Here is a 12,762-nt window from a genome sequence, read left to right as displayed (position 1 = left end):
CCGCTACGAAATAATATTCTTTTTTTTTTTTTTTTTTTCATGAAATTAACATAGTGGTGAGAACCTCAAATAAATCGATGTCAGTTGTATATCTTTCAAAAAGGGGAGGTGTCTTATATGCAAAAGGATAATTTGCGTAAAATGACAAAGTTTGCGAGTTGACGGCAACCAATGTTTGTACAGTCTTTGCTTGTGATGTTTACCAAACCATTCTTCGCTGAAAGCTTCATTAAATCATACCCAGTTAACGCCAAGAACGAAAAATTCTATTGTTTGTCACAGTGGTAGGTATTAATGTTGACAAGGCATCCGATAGGCAAATGGTAGGTTTCTCTTTTAATTAAAAACTAAATACATGTTTCTGGGGCAAGAACAAGAATTTTTTTCCTCAATAACAATATTTCTTACAAGCTTACTCATATTCACATTCAATTTCTTCTTTTCCCTTCCAGACATTTCCTTTTTGTATAATTTTTATTTTCGTGAAGAGGTGGCATTTTTAACGTCAACAGGAAAGATCTATAGGTTTTTATGTCATGTGAATAATGAAAAAGGTTTCCTGATGGGCACAGACTTAGCTTTACGACTTTACTCAACATTGTCGATGATTCATCATCTCACTGAAACTAATTCTGCTGAAAAAAATTATCCGAATAAAAAATCGATCGCTGGTTTGCTAGATGAGAAAAAAAGGTGTCGACGGGGAAAACATGTAGGTAAGTCAGGGTTGGCAGGATTTTTTAATCGCTATTTTCCTAGAATATTTGCATAGTGGCAGGTGCCCTGGAATAAGAGACACGAACTAGCTCACTTCTTTAATTGGTCTCAAGGAAGTCACGTCGCCGACGAAGCGTTTGTCATCTTGGTTCAGTTGAATATTCATGTTCATCCTCTACATAAAGATATTTGAACAGCAACAACAAACACTAAGAACATCGGAGTCTACAGAGAATCACTGTATCTTTACACCGGAAAATTAACTCGCATCACTTCATGAGTTTTGGTTAGTTTTTGGAAATTCACCTTCCTTTACGACCCGTAAATTGCCCCAAAAGTCCGTTGCCGGAAACCGAGTGATAAATACAAAACAGTGAAAACCAAACAAAGATACCGCTAAGACGCCAACGCAATATTACGCATAGATAAAGAATTTTGGAGGCGCCTACAGTGATTGTAACGAGAAGCTTTTTTTCGATATAAACAAGATAACTATGAACGACTCGGGGAATTTAACTTTTGAGGAAGGGCAATCATCTGGAACTACAGCCGTGGTTGTTGCACAAAGTGTTTTTCTAACGCTAGTTATGTCAGTTGGAGCAGTCGCCAATAGCTTTATTTGCCGATGTATCCTCGTTCATCGCTCTTTGCGCACTATCACCAACTCGTTCATATTTAACCTTGCCGCCACAGACTTACTCTTATCTGTACTCTGCATGCCATTCGTGCTGGTCTCGTCCATCAAAGGGATATGGGTTTTTGGCGAGGTGATGTGTGTTGTTACGGGATTTCTCCTTTCCGTCTTCTGTATAACATCCATATTGACCTTGGCTCTTGTCGCTATCGATCGCTACCTTGCGATCTGTCGTCCTCTGAAATATTGTACACTTGTAACGCATAGAAGCTGCTTGATGATGATCGTGTACGTTTGGTTTCATGCAGCTGTTTGCGCCATTATGCCAGTGTTCGGCTGGGGAGAAGGTTACAGATTTGTGGCCGTGGAATTTATTTGTCGACCTTCATTTGGCAAACCTTCTGTCGACAACGGATACACTTTCTTTCTGTTTCTAAGTTGTTTCGTGGCTCCTTTTTCGATCATCGCTTTCACCTACTTATCCATCTTATGCACCGCAAGGAGACAATTCAGACGGGTTCACCACCACAAAGGATTAAACGTTGGCGAATTGAGCTACGTAACCCAAGGACATTCACAATTTAACGGAGAAACGACATTTGTCCGCACGCCCGAAAACACGGTGATCGCCGATGAAATCACATCTGCAACCAACACGTCTCGTGCTAAAAAGTTGTATGCCCCGAAAGTGATACGAAACAAACGAAAGCAGAAAGTGCGTGGTTTCAAAATGCTGTGGATTATCATAGTAGTTTTTCTTATCTGTTGGAGCCCGTATTTCTTACTTATATTTTACGGTTCCATAAATCACCAAAGTTTCTCGAAAGCAGTCAAAGTTCCCACAACTTTACTGACGTTTCTCAACAGCGCGTTAAATCCTTTCCTATACGGGTTTTTGAATGGAAAGTTTCGTGACAGCATGCGGAACTTTCTCGGGCAAAATATCACTTTCTGCAAGTGCTGGAAACAAACTGCGACAGAATCACATGTACATCACATTTATTAGATATTTTTTCTCAGTTTCTGTTTCGCATGTATGTGTCTCTTGCGCGTAACAATTAAAGTTGACAAATCGAGGACAGAAGACGGATAGCTGTCGCGGCCTTACATCGAATCATTTGTTTTAATTGTTATTTTACCTAGCAGTCACTCCCTGTTTACAATTGTACCCCTGACCAATTAACGATGAAGTCGAAACAAAGTTTTTCAGTTATGTTAGAGACAATAGATAAAAGGTCTCAAGGCTTCTTTCTGAATGCAAATGATGTGATTGGTTTACCATTTGGCTTATTTCTAAAAACACTAAACGCCTTCGGCTTAGTTTCATTGTAATCGTGTATGCATTTCACTCCGATTTCCAATTTCATAAACCACAGCAGGTGGAGCTTGGCGAAATACATTTCGCTCCTTTGGCAAAAATTTCAAGTTAACAAGTTCATCGTGTACTTGTTTTATTTTGTTTCGTTGCCAATGATCTTCGTTGTTCCGTTTTATTTTGTTTTCAAAAAAGGGTTTAATGTAACTCGAGACTGAATTTCCTCCATTCACCTTCTCATGAAAAATCTGATAAATTTTTGACTCACTGGAGGAAAATACAATTATTCACTGAAAAACAATCCTGCAATCTATTAAACACCATTGAGATTCTTTTGACTCCCCAAATTAATTTTATCTTTGTTCTAAGTAATTCCAAGCGCATAATTAATTGAGGAAAAACATTCTGACTTAAAGTTTTGCCTCAGGCTACTTCGTGATAACCTTTTTCACTATTTCAACCGGATGGGCTAGTCATTTTTATGAAGCTCTCCGACGTTGCTTTTAAAATATGTAAAGTTCTACTGATGGGCTAACTTTCTAACAGAGTTGACATTAGCCTGACAGCTGCAGAGACATCCGAATCGCAAAAGCGCAAACCTTGGCCGTTTCTTTACAAGGTCATCGGGCACCACTCGCTTTGAAACGGCGTAAAGTTTTTTCGATCTCAATCTTTAGTGCTACAAATGCAGGGCAAAAGTAGCGACTCACAGAAGCATTCAACCCAGCAATATCAACATTAACAGTGGAATAGAACTTGTAGGAGCATGCATGCCCTCGATTAAGAGACACCAAAACTGGAGAGCTGTACGGCAGCGGACAGCTGAGGGAACAAATATTCCGAATACGCTTTTCACAGCTGTTGCGAACGAGCCAATCACAGCGGAGTATATGCTTTGTAACCAGCCGTTACCGCCCGAGAAAGATTAGCAATCTGTTATCGAACTTCGCGGTTACATCAAAAGTGAAAACATTGATCGTAAGACGGTAAATAAAAATTCATTAGCAGAGACAACTCTTATGTCTTTACTTAGCGGATTTATGCCTTTTCCCTTTAATTCGGAATTTTTGGCAAAAATGTTGAAATAAACGTATATCATAGCAAAGATCATTGTATCCCCAAATTTCAAAATGCATGGCATTAGTTTAATTTAAAAAATTGGTTAAAGCTTTGAAAAGCCAAAACTCAACGTTGTAAGAATCTGTTTTTTGTACCCTACTCAAAATTCTTTGGCCCTGCAATACCTATATTGATGTTATAAAAAATTAAAAGAGAAATTTTTGAAACTCTTCGTTTTACCTTAAAATTCTGGAAATATAGAATCATATAAATTTATATGGGAGGTCTCTCTTATGCGTCGGCGAACAAGGGAAAGCACTTAGTTTAAAGACACAAACCGACGCAGCAAAATTTGCGTGGTTGTTTGATATTTTTTTAAGCGATATTTTGTTGATTAACATCCCGCTTTGTGGTATTGCAGTAATGTAAAATCCGGCTTCCTCCAGTATGCGGTGACACGGTTCTTTCGCGATAGTCAATAACCCTTGACATCCTTGCCTAAAATCAGTTACAAATTTAACTTATTTCACTGACAAAATTCCACACAATTCTAAAAGGGACTTGAAATCAAAGTTTTGAACAAGAAGCATACAATACTTGATTAAGGACACATCAGACATGAAAGATCAGTTTTATATCACTTTATCCACAGGACATGCAAGTAATATGATTTTGTAACATGGTCAGTTGTGAGCGAATATGAATCATATTACTATGTCCGTGTTTCGCAGACTTCATGTACGAAAATACGATTTCTGTAAAGATAATTTTGAAGTGTTGCGGCGTTCAGAGTTTCGAAAAGTCCACCTCTTCGAGGATCAGCAGGTCGCCGTAGAGATTTGTGGGGTTGTGGGTTGTGTGTCAGTGTCTACTTATATAATGAAAAAAGGGGGTGAGTTTCTGACGCAACTGTGGTGAAGCGTCAAATGAATAAAGGGGGGGGGGGGGTAAGTTTCTAAATAAACTGTGGTGCTGTGTCAATGGGAGAGTATAGCAGGTAATTTAGTGTTAACAACTGAGTTGAAAACGTAAATTAGCCACCGCGAAGGGTAAAAAAGCTAAAAATTTTTTTTAACGTTTCGAGCGTTAGCCCTTCGTCAGAGCGATTGGAGGAATTGTGGGTTGTGTGTGGGTTTGGAAAGTGGAGCTACGCCATTGGTGGGAATATAATGACGAGAAAACAGGAGTAAATTAGTTGAATGAAAAGCGCTCGTTGATTCCGTGGGGATTAAGGGTGCCGATTTGGAAGATAAATTTTTGTTCTAGTGTTTTGCGGCTTTCCGAACTGCCTAGATGTAAGGAAAGGCCGCAGACTGCCATATGCTGTTTAGAATGATTAGGGAATGATTGTGGTGCTGCGTCGTTGGGGGAGTAGAACAAGATAATTTGGATTTTATCAAATTAATGTAACTTGGCCACCGTAAAGAGTTTCTAAGCTGACGCTTCGAGGGGTAACCCTTTGCCAGAGCGTTAGCCCTTCGTCAGAGCGTTAACCCTTCGCTCTGATGAAGAGATAGTGCTCCGGACGTCAGCTTAGAGACTCTATCACATTTTATGAACTTCAATGGCCTGGGCTTTCCTTCTATAAGACTTTAATTCCATCTGAAGAGAGACGGCAAAAAACTGGCTTCCTTAAGCTGCTACACGTGATTGTCATGAGTGTAACCTGTGAGTAAACCCTCGTTCGAAGCGCTGCAAGACGCGCGTTTCTCCGCTCGCGGGAAAGGGGTACCAGGGGTCTGGAACTTATAATTTTTTATGTTAAACCCCTTGCAGAACTCTCGCTAGCTTGCAATGCTCAAGGCCTTATACTCTTCCCTGGGGGAGGAGGGGAGAAACGCTCCTGCTGAAGCGGTAACGATGATAGCCTCGCAAGCTATCACGAGTGAGAAAACTTTATGTGATCGGATCTGAGAGAAATGGTCGGAAATGAAGATAAATCCAAATGGAATCAGTACATATCCTCGTTTCCCTTTGGATAAATACTTAAATTCTGAAATTAAAAAAAAAAAAAAATTAGAGTGAAGACGACATCTCGAAGGACGTAAAGAAATGAGCTCGCAACTAAGTGCCGGGTAAAAAAAAAAAGTTCAGGTATAAGCACTTTTAAAATCCCAGGTAGCAACTCGAGTTGAGACTGTTTGCCAGTTACATGTTTGGGCTGCCATTAGGGCCTGTCCCGTTTCAATTTGTTGGGAAAATTTTCTTTTGTTCTTTTTGGCAGAAAATTTCTACTTCTTTCTTTCGGTCATTGAAAAGGAAACTTCCTCAGTCACTTTTGCTTAAATGTTTTTGTTAGCGTCAGAACTTAACCGAGAAAATTTGGATCGACGTGTTAACCCTTTTACCCTAAAATTATAGTTTCTATATTCTCTATACTGTTCTTCTTACATTTCCTATGGTACTGACAAGGAGAATCTGGTCGACAATCAGGAGCCTCTTCAATTGGCGATCATTTACTTTTTTTCTATGACCTTTACATTTGATTCAAGAGTGATGTTGTGAGGAGAATTTAGAATCCATTCGCTCCTTGTTCTGATCGTTACTTTTGAATTCATTTCACTGATTGTTGTAACCTCGACGGGCTTGAACATTGCACGAAATGTTTCAAATCGTGTGGAATAACAAAATTTGTAACTTGTTCAAAGCAACACTCGCGCGATTATACCTTTCAAATTCTCGGGATTCTTTTTTATCTTCACTCATGAGAAGGATTCAACTGATTTCAACATGGCTTTGTGGAAAAATTGCCTTTAATCTGCTGTAGACAACTTAGCTTACGCAATAAGTAGCAGGCAGCTACATTGTTGCATTGCATTGCTTTGTCCAAAACTTTATATTATCTTCGCGCTTATAAAAGAGAACAAAAGCGCCTTGGTTTGTTTCAAAGATAAAAATGCTTTCAGAGCTTCTCGAGACATCATTGAATTGTTTTTGCTAAAACAATTGATATGGAACCTCCTATTGGTTGATTATAACCAAATTTATTCATCCCGGCTTGCTTTCTTTCACATCATAAATAATAAAATTTCGCTCAGGGCATACGAATTGAGTCGGAATTAACCGAAAAATTTCCTCAACGTCGCCTCCTCTTCACATGTGGCAGTTTTTTGTTTTAGCAGAACTTCGTCGTTTGATCAAACTGAACTGCGAGTTGGTAAAAAAGCGATTCAAAGCCAATGGCTGGGAGCGAAGAGAAAATACCTCTAGTTCAGGTAATTATTAATTCTCATGTATTGAATCCCCTCACAGGTAATACCGTGTTCGGAAATTTTATCCTAATTCAGTAACATAGACATCACAGTCAATCTAGTATCTTTACCGACCCAATAAAATGAATTTCCCTCCATTGCATAACTACGGTTTTGACACGTTTCACTGTGTTGTATATGTTTTTATTTTACAATTTGACGAAGGCAGAAGATTAAAGATTATACTGATTATTTCAGTCGACCATATACATACAGATGATGGAGAGCTTCAAAGTTTTAAAATTGAATTATTTGAAATTCCCTTCTGGGTATGTGCTATAAAATAGTATTCGATTCTCTTCCTTCCTAATGGCGTTGCATTTCTTAAAGAGTCTGTTGAAGAGTAATGATAATAAAAAAAGTTATGACATTTCGCTCGCATCAGTGAGTTCCTCATTCAACACAACATTTGATTCAATAACATGCAATTTGGAAAAATAATAAAGAGAACAAAAAAAACACGCCGTCTTGTTACGTTTGATTTCTTCACAGCTTCTTCTTGTCAAGGTGACGCCGGTTTGAATAGGGCTTAGTAGTAGACTTAATGCGCTCAACAAAAACCCCCTGGTAAAGAGCGCTCATGCAGTCTTTTATCATTTAGATTGGGTCTACCGTCGAGTTATTGGGTCGCATTTTTGCAACTTCTACTGTCACTTAAATTTAATTTTTTGTCGCAGGGATCAAACAGTAAGCTAGAAAATGGCCAGGACAATCAAACTGCGACATCCAACGCTTCGACTCACATCGGTAAAGGAGATGACAGTTCACTCTTTGTCGGCGGGCAAGACGAAGAACATTTATACGACTTCGCAAGTGAAAGCACCGGCCCTGCTGCATCTGAAACAGACAAACGGCAAAATCTGGAGGACACCACAACGTAAGCATTATACCGTCTCATACCCGAACAAATTCCAATCAATATCAGCGTCGCATTATTAATGTCAGCCGAAATTTTTTTATCAGATCTCATTGATTTTTTTGACTGTCTTCATATGCAGTAACATGCAGACATTGATGCATCTTTGGAGAGGAAACGTTGGAACAGGTATGCTGGGATTGCCTGAGGCGATGATGCATGCTGGGATTGTGGTAAGTTTTGACATAGAATTCTGAAAAGCTGATAGCTAATGTATAACTCTACTAATAGTAACTAAAGTTCTCTCAACAACTGGATCTAAGAACAATTTATCGCCAACACGAATGTTCTGGAATGAAAAAACAAACAAACAAAACAAACAAACAATAGTCATAAATACCTAAATCATTCCCCTTTCCCCCCTGCAGGTGGGTCCACTAGCACTATTAGCAGTTGCGGGAATCACAATCCATTGTATGCATCTGTTGGTCAAATGTAGTAATATTTTATCTCTGAGGTAAGTGTAGCGCTGTTCAGCTCAACTGGTGTTTCTTAAATGTTACCTGAAACAGTTACTCTAAGCCACTTTGCCTCCAGACCCTCGGCCATGGAAAAAAAAGGTAGTACTCCTCCCCCCCCCCCCCCCCCATACAGACAGTGTCGGTCCATAGTAGGTCACTTATATTATACGTGAGGAAGAAACCCTTAACTCTTGGACCCATGAGTGACCAAGAAATAATTTCTCCATACAAGATCAATACAATATCAATCAGACAAGATATGAGGATAAAGGTAAATATCTATTAAGGGAATTGTAGTTGATCTAATACCAAATTCTCCAAGCTAACATCATAAGAATTGTACAGCAGACAGTAAGGAGAATTACTGAGGAGATCTTGGGAGTGGAAGTATTAATTAGCAGACAGAGGGACTCTTATCTATCGCCTGGGGAGGGGGGGGGAGTGGTTTTTCGGAGGATTTTGATTTTTTCACAATAAAACTTACCTGATCCCCCCTCATTGGCAGTCAATTTTTTTTTTTATTATAAACCTCCCTTTATACTCTGTCAGCGACGACTGATCCCCCCGGACAATAAATAATACCTGGTTCCTTATGTCTCTGCTCTCTTTTTTTTCTTGTCTCTTTAAGAACTGGAGTAATTTCATTGGGTTATGGAGAAGTTGCGGAGGAGAGCATCAGACGTCATTTTCCAAAGAAAGCTCACCTTGGCAGGTAATCATGGCGACTTCGGTGCTAAAAAATCATCGCATATGCTTTGTTACTCAAGGTCATCCAACAACCAGCCGTCTCCCAGGTTGTTACATGACCACCAGTTCTTCACAAATCTTTGTAATTCAATTTTAAGAAACTTTCATACAAGTTTGATTTGGTATTTATTTTGCATCGATACTCTTTATGATTGGTCTGAATAACTTCTGTCAGGTCCCCTATCAACAAAGCGGCGATGAAATCAGTTGCAACCTAGTCGGTTCTCTATGTTTTCCCGCCTTCAGGCGAAATACAAATATTTGCTCTGAACTTTTATTGGAATCCGAGTAATTTCTTCCTTTTCTCTGATTTTGGGCCATTATAATTAATTTCATTTGGTCTTCAATTAAAAAACGCCGCAGCTACGTTTTTATTGATTCGCATTGATTTAACTCCAGCGGGTATTGAGTGTAGCCAGGGTTTTTCGTCCAGTCCGACGCAATGAAACGTTACAACTTGTTCTCCACTAAGACGTGATTTCTCTTTCATCATCAGACACCTTGTGAACTTTTTCTTGTGTATCTCACAGCTGGGTTTCTGCAGTGTGTATTTCGTGTTTATTGCTAACAATCTTCAGCAGGTAAGACAAACGATTGTTTTTCTCTACTTTTCAAATTTCCCTAGTTTAGAATCCGAATTGTTGGAGTTGTTGTGCACTTCATGACTTTGAGCAATAAATTTATCCGTTCAGCCGTCCCATTCAGTCAATAAGTACATGTTATTTTCACCTCTTCCCAGGTCTCCAACGCTCTTGACGTTCAATCGTGGATGGCAATTATGCTTGTTCCGATAATCCTCTTGTCCTTCATCCGGGACCTTCGCACCCTAGCTCCGCTCTCGATGATCGCTAACATTTGCTGTGGCATTTCCTTAGTTGTCATATTTCAGTACCTCATTAGGAACATTCAACATACGGAGAAACTGCCAGGTTTCGCTGGATGGTCGAACTTTCCCGTTTTCTTTGGAATCGCTATGTATGCTTTTGAGGGAATCGGCGTGGTATGTTTGAAGTCACTTAGGAGCTTTAGCAAACCACGACGGCGACAACAACGAGGAAGCGACAAAAAAAAGTATTAATGGGCGGAACAATAGCTCAGCATGTTTACTTTAAAACATTGAACATTTCTAAGCTGTTTTCCACAAAACAAGACCGTGAAATCGCCAAAACTTGCGTGGTCTGACAACGGAAAACCAGACGGCAAATTTTTTAAGTTTCCATTTGGAACTCAAAGCTGCTCACATATGTTGCGCTAGAGTTGAGGTGTGGTGCCGTAGGAGATGGTAAACACATTCTGCCATTCGCGAAATTCTCACTTAAGATATAGATTCACTTTTTAATCGACGTCTTCCTCGGCGTTGTCGTCCGGACTGCCTAAGTTCCCTACTATTAGTAATAAAAAGATCTTTCCCTAGCCGGGTTGTCAGTTAGGGGTAACGATCGAAAAAGGAAGAGGAGTGAAAAAGTGCGCCTATGTGAGAAAACTAGAAAGGCGACAGAGAATGCAGCCGCTTTACACCCGTCGAACGATCACATTTGCCGCAATCGCCGAAATCCAAGACTCTAGGGTTGTCATGGTAAAATAAGTCGAAAACCTTTTTTGTTTTCTCATCTTGCGCACGGAAACACGTTTCTTACACTGTTTGCCTTGACAGCCAACCGACCAAATTTCTGGATAAGTCAAATTGTTTAAGAACGTCTCGATCGGTGGCATTTGCCACGCAAACTTGAATACCTTTATCATTTTATTTTCCTGTCATCCCTAGGTTTTGCCAATTGAAAACAAGATGGCGACCCCTCAGGATTATCGTTTGGTTCTTAATTTTGGTATGGGAGTCGTCACATTGCTGTTCTCGCTGCTAGGAATTCTGGGGTACCTCTTTTGTCAAGACGAATGTAGAGGCAGCATTACACTGAATCTTCCAAATGAAGGGTAGGTTACTCAGTGAATACTTACAAAATAAGACAAAAGAAGAAAAAGGAAAAAAAAAACAGATAACGCACAAATTACAGAGGTGGCAAATTTGCAATTAAGAGCACAACGAAAATGAAAGCGATCTTCGCAGCAATGAACACTTTTTGAGCAGTAGTGAAAATAAATGCTGTGAAATATTTAGGCCTGTACGGGATTTTAACTCATGACCTCTGCGATACCGGTGCAGTACTTTACCAACTAAGCTAACAAGCCAACTGGGAGCTTGTTGTCATGTTAATGTAGGATCATAATAAACCCGTGAAGTGACGAATAAATGACTACGAATGTATGAAAATCATGCATGTGAACTGCGGATAAAGAATTTTCATATATTCACAGTCATGTAAGAACACTATGTCGCACTATGTCACTATGTCCGGCTTGCTTTGAGGTAGTTACATCTTAAATCAAATTGCGTTTGTTTTCTCATCAGAATATATACAGGAGTAAAGTTGCTGTATTCTACCTGTATATTTCTGACGTATTTCATTCAGTTTTACGTGCCGATGTTGATTCTCCAACCTCCAATCCTCAAACATGTACCTGAGGAATATCAAACATGGGCTGACTACGGAATCAGAGCGGCGACAGTTATTCTAACATGTAAGTACCCACCGAATTTAAATGAAAACTAATGAGCGATAATTTTGGTCGATTAATAGTGAGTGTTGCAAAAATATCAGCAACGCCACCGCAACCGTCAATCAGAATAAACGGAGAATTAGCCAATGAGAGAACAAGAATAATTCTTGAACGCGATAAATAATGACCAGCCTCTAAGCAAATATGTTCACGTCTTATTTCTTTGTAGGCATCATGGCAGTCAGTGTACCTCAACTGGATAATTTCATCGCATTGGTCGGCTCCGTTGGTTGCACAGCTTTGGCTGTTATCTTCCCAATTTTTATTCATGTCCTTACTTTAGCTTCAGAGGGCGACGGACGAATTCCCACTTCTATCTTCATAAAGGATGGAGTTATCATGGTGGCAGGCATACTAATGCTCGTGTTTGGTACTTACACCTCCATAGCACGTATCATCGAACGATACGAACATGGACAAAATTAATCATTGAACGTCATTACGTCAAAATTCGAAGGCTAACTATTTAAAAATAACTGATTGGGTTATACTTCGATTATTTCATAGGCGTTGGTACGAATATGAGGCTGCATGCATAGAAAGCAGTCATAGACGGCTCATGGAGGACTAATCGTTGGTTGCTACCATTCTGGAAATGTATGAAAGAAGAACGTGATGATAGTCTCGCTTTCGAAGGCGTATTTCAGAATGTCACGCCCGACAAGAGAGGACTTGGGGGGGGGGGGTTGAAAAGGAGGGAGGAGGGAAGGGGGAGAGGGGGAGGGGAAAGGGGGGAGGAGGGGAAAGGGACGATAAGCGCGTTGCATGATGTGGCCGGGACAGAAACCAGCCTAAGGACTTCTTAGCACGGGTTGGTGCCGCGGTGCGCAGAATTGCAATTCATAGATGCATAGAAGGCCTTAGTTAAGGAATACCCACACTTGAAAAAAGTGTGAAATCAGAGATGGATATGTTGATTGTAATATTGAAAAAAAAATTGAATTTACGAAAAATAAAGATGGAGATTTGTGACTGGCTCAAAAATTACTGAGTTGAAGAACTGACGTTTACGGCATTGGCAAACGGCAAACGTAAACTCTGACGAA

General features: G+C 39.8%; 2 protein-coding genes across 2 annotated transcripts; both read left to right on the top strand.

Moving 5' to 3' along the window:
- The first annotated feature begins 25 nt into the window (after nucleotides 1–25).
- On the top strand, nucleotides 26–2,610 carry LOC113685491 (alpha-1A adrenergic receptor-like). Its single transcript, XM_027202999.2, has one exon. It carries the CDS (start codon nucleotides 1,212–1,214, stop codon nucleotides 2,355–2,357), a length of 1,146 nt encoding a protein of 381 aa, XP_027058800.2. The 5' UTR covers nucleotides 26–1,211; the 3' UTR covers nucleotides 2,358–2,610.
- A 4,120-nt stretch (nucleotides 2,611–6,730) lies between these two features.
- On the top strand, nucleotides 6,731–12,685 carry LOC113685473 (proton-coupled amino acid transporter 1). Its single transcript, XM_027202984.2, has 10 exons — nucleotides 6,731–6,940; nucleotides 7,654–7,853; nucleotides 7,975–8,065; nucleotides 8,261–8,349; nucleotides 8,982–9,065; nucleotides 9,597–9,681; nucleotides 9,840–10,100; nucleotides 10,866–11,032; nucleotides 11,508–11,677; nucleotides 11,886–12,685. The coding sequence occupies exons 1-10, from the start codon at nucleotides 6,905–6,907 to the stop codon at nucleotides 12,140–12,142; spliced, it is 1,440 nt and encodes a 479-aa protein (XP_027058785.2). The 5' UTR covers nucleotides 6,731–6,904; the 3' UTR covers nucleotides 12,143–12,685.
- The last annotated feature ends 77 nt before the right edge of the window (nucleotides 12,686–12,762 follow it).

The sequence above is a fragment of the Pocillopora damicornis genome, chromosome 13 (genome assembly GCF_964200805.1).
Source record: "Pocillopora damicornis chromosome 13, jaPocDami1.2, whole genome shotgun sequence".
In the NCBI taxonomy this organism is placed as follows: domain Eukaryota; kingdom Metazoa; phylum Cnidaria; class Anthozoa; order Scleractinia; family Pocilloporidae; genus Pocillopora; species Pocillopora damicornis.
Note: the sequence above shows the minus strand (reverse complement) of the source record. Positions and strands in the feature narration are given on the sequence as shown.

What these genes read in the sequence shown, in the direction of transcription:
- LOC113685491 (XM_027202999.2), top strand. Translation starts at nt 1,212, where the DNA reads ATGAACGACTCGGGGAATTTAACTTTTGAGGAAGGGCAATCATCTGGA.
- LOC113685473 (XM_027202984.2), top strand. Translation starts at nt 6,905, where the DNA reads ATGGCTGGGAGCGAAGAGAAAATACCTCTAGTTCAG. An exon ending in CTTTTGAGGGAATCGGCGTG is followed by an intron (nt 10,101 to 10,865) that starts GTATGTTTGAAG and finishes TGTCATCCCTAG; the next exon opens with GTTTTGCCAATTGAAAACAA. An exon ending in CTGAATCTTCCAAATGAAGG is followed by an intron (nt 11,033 to 11,507) that starts GTAGGTTACTCA and finishes TTTTCTCATCAG; the next exon opens with AATATATACAGGAGTAAAGT.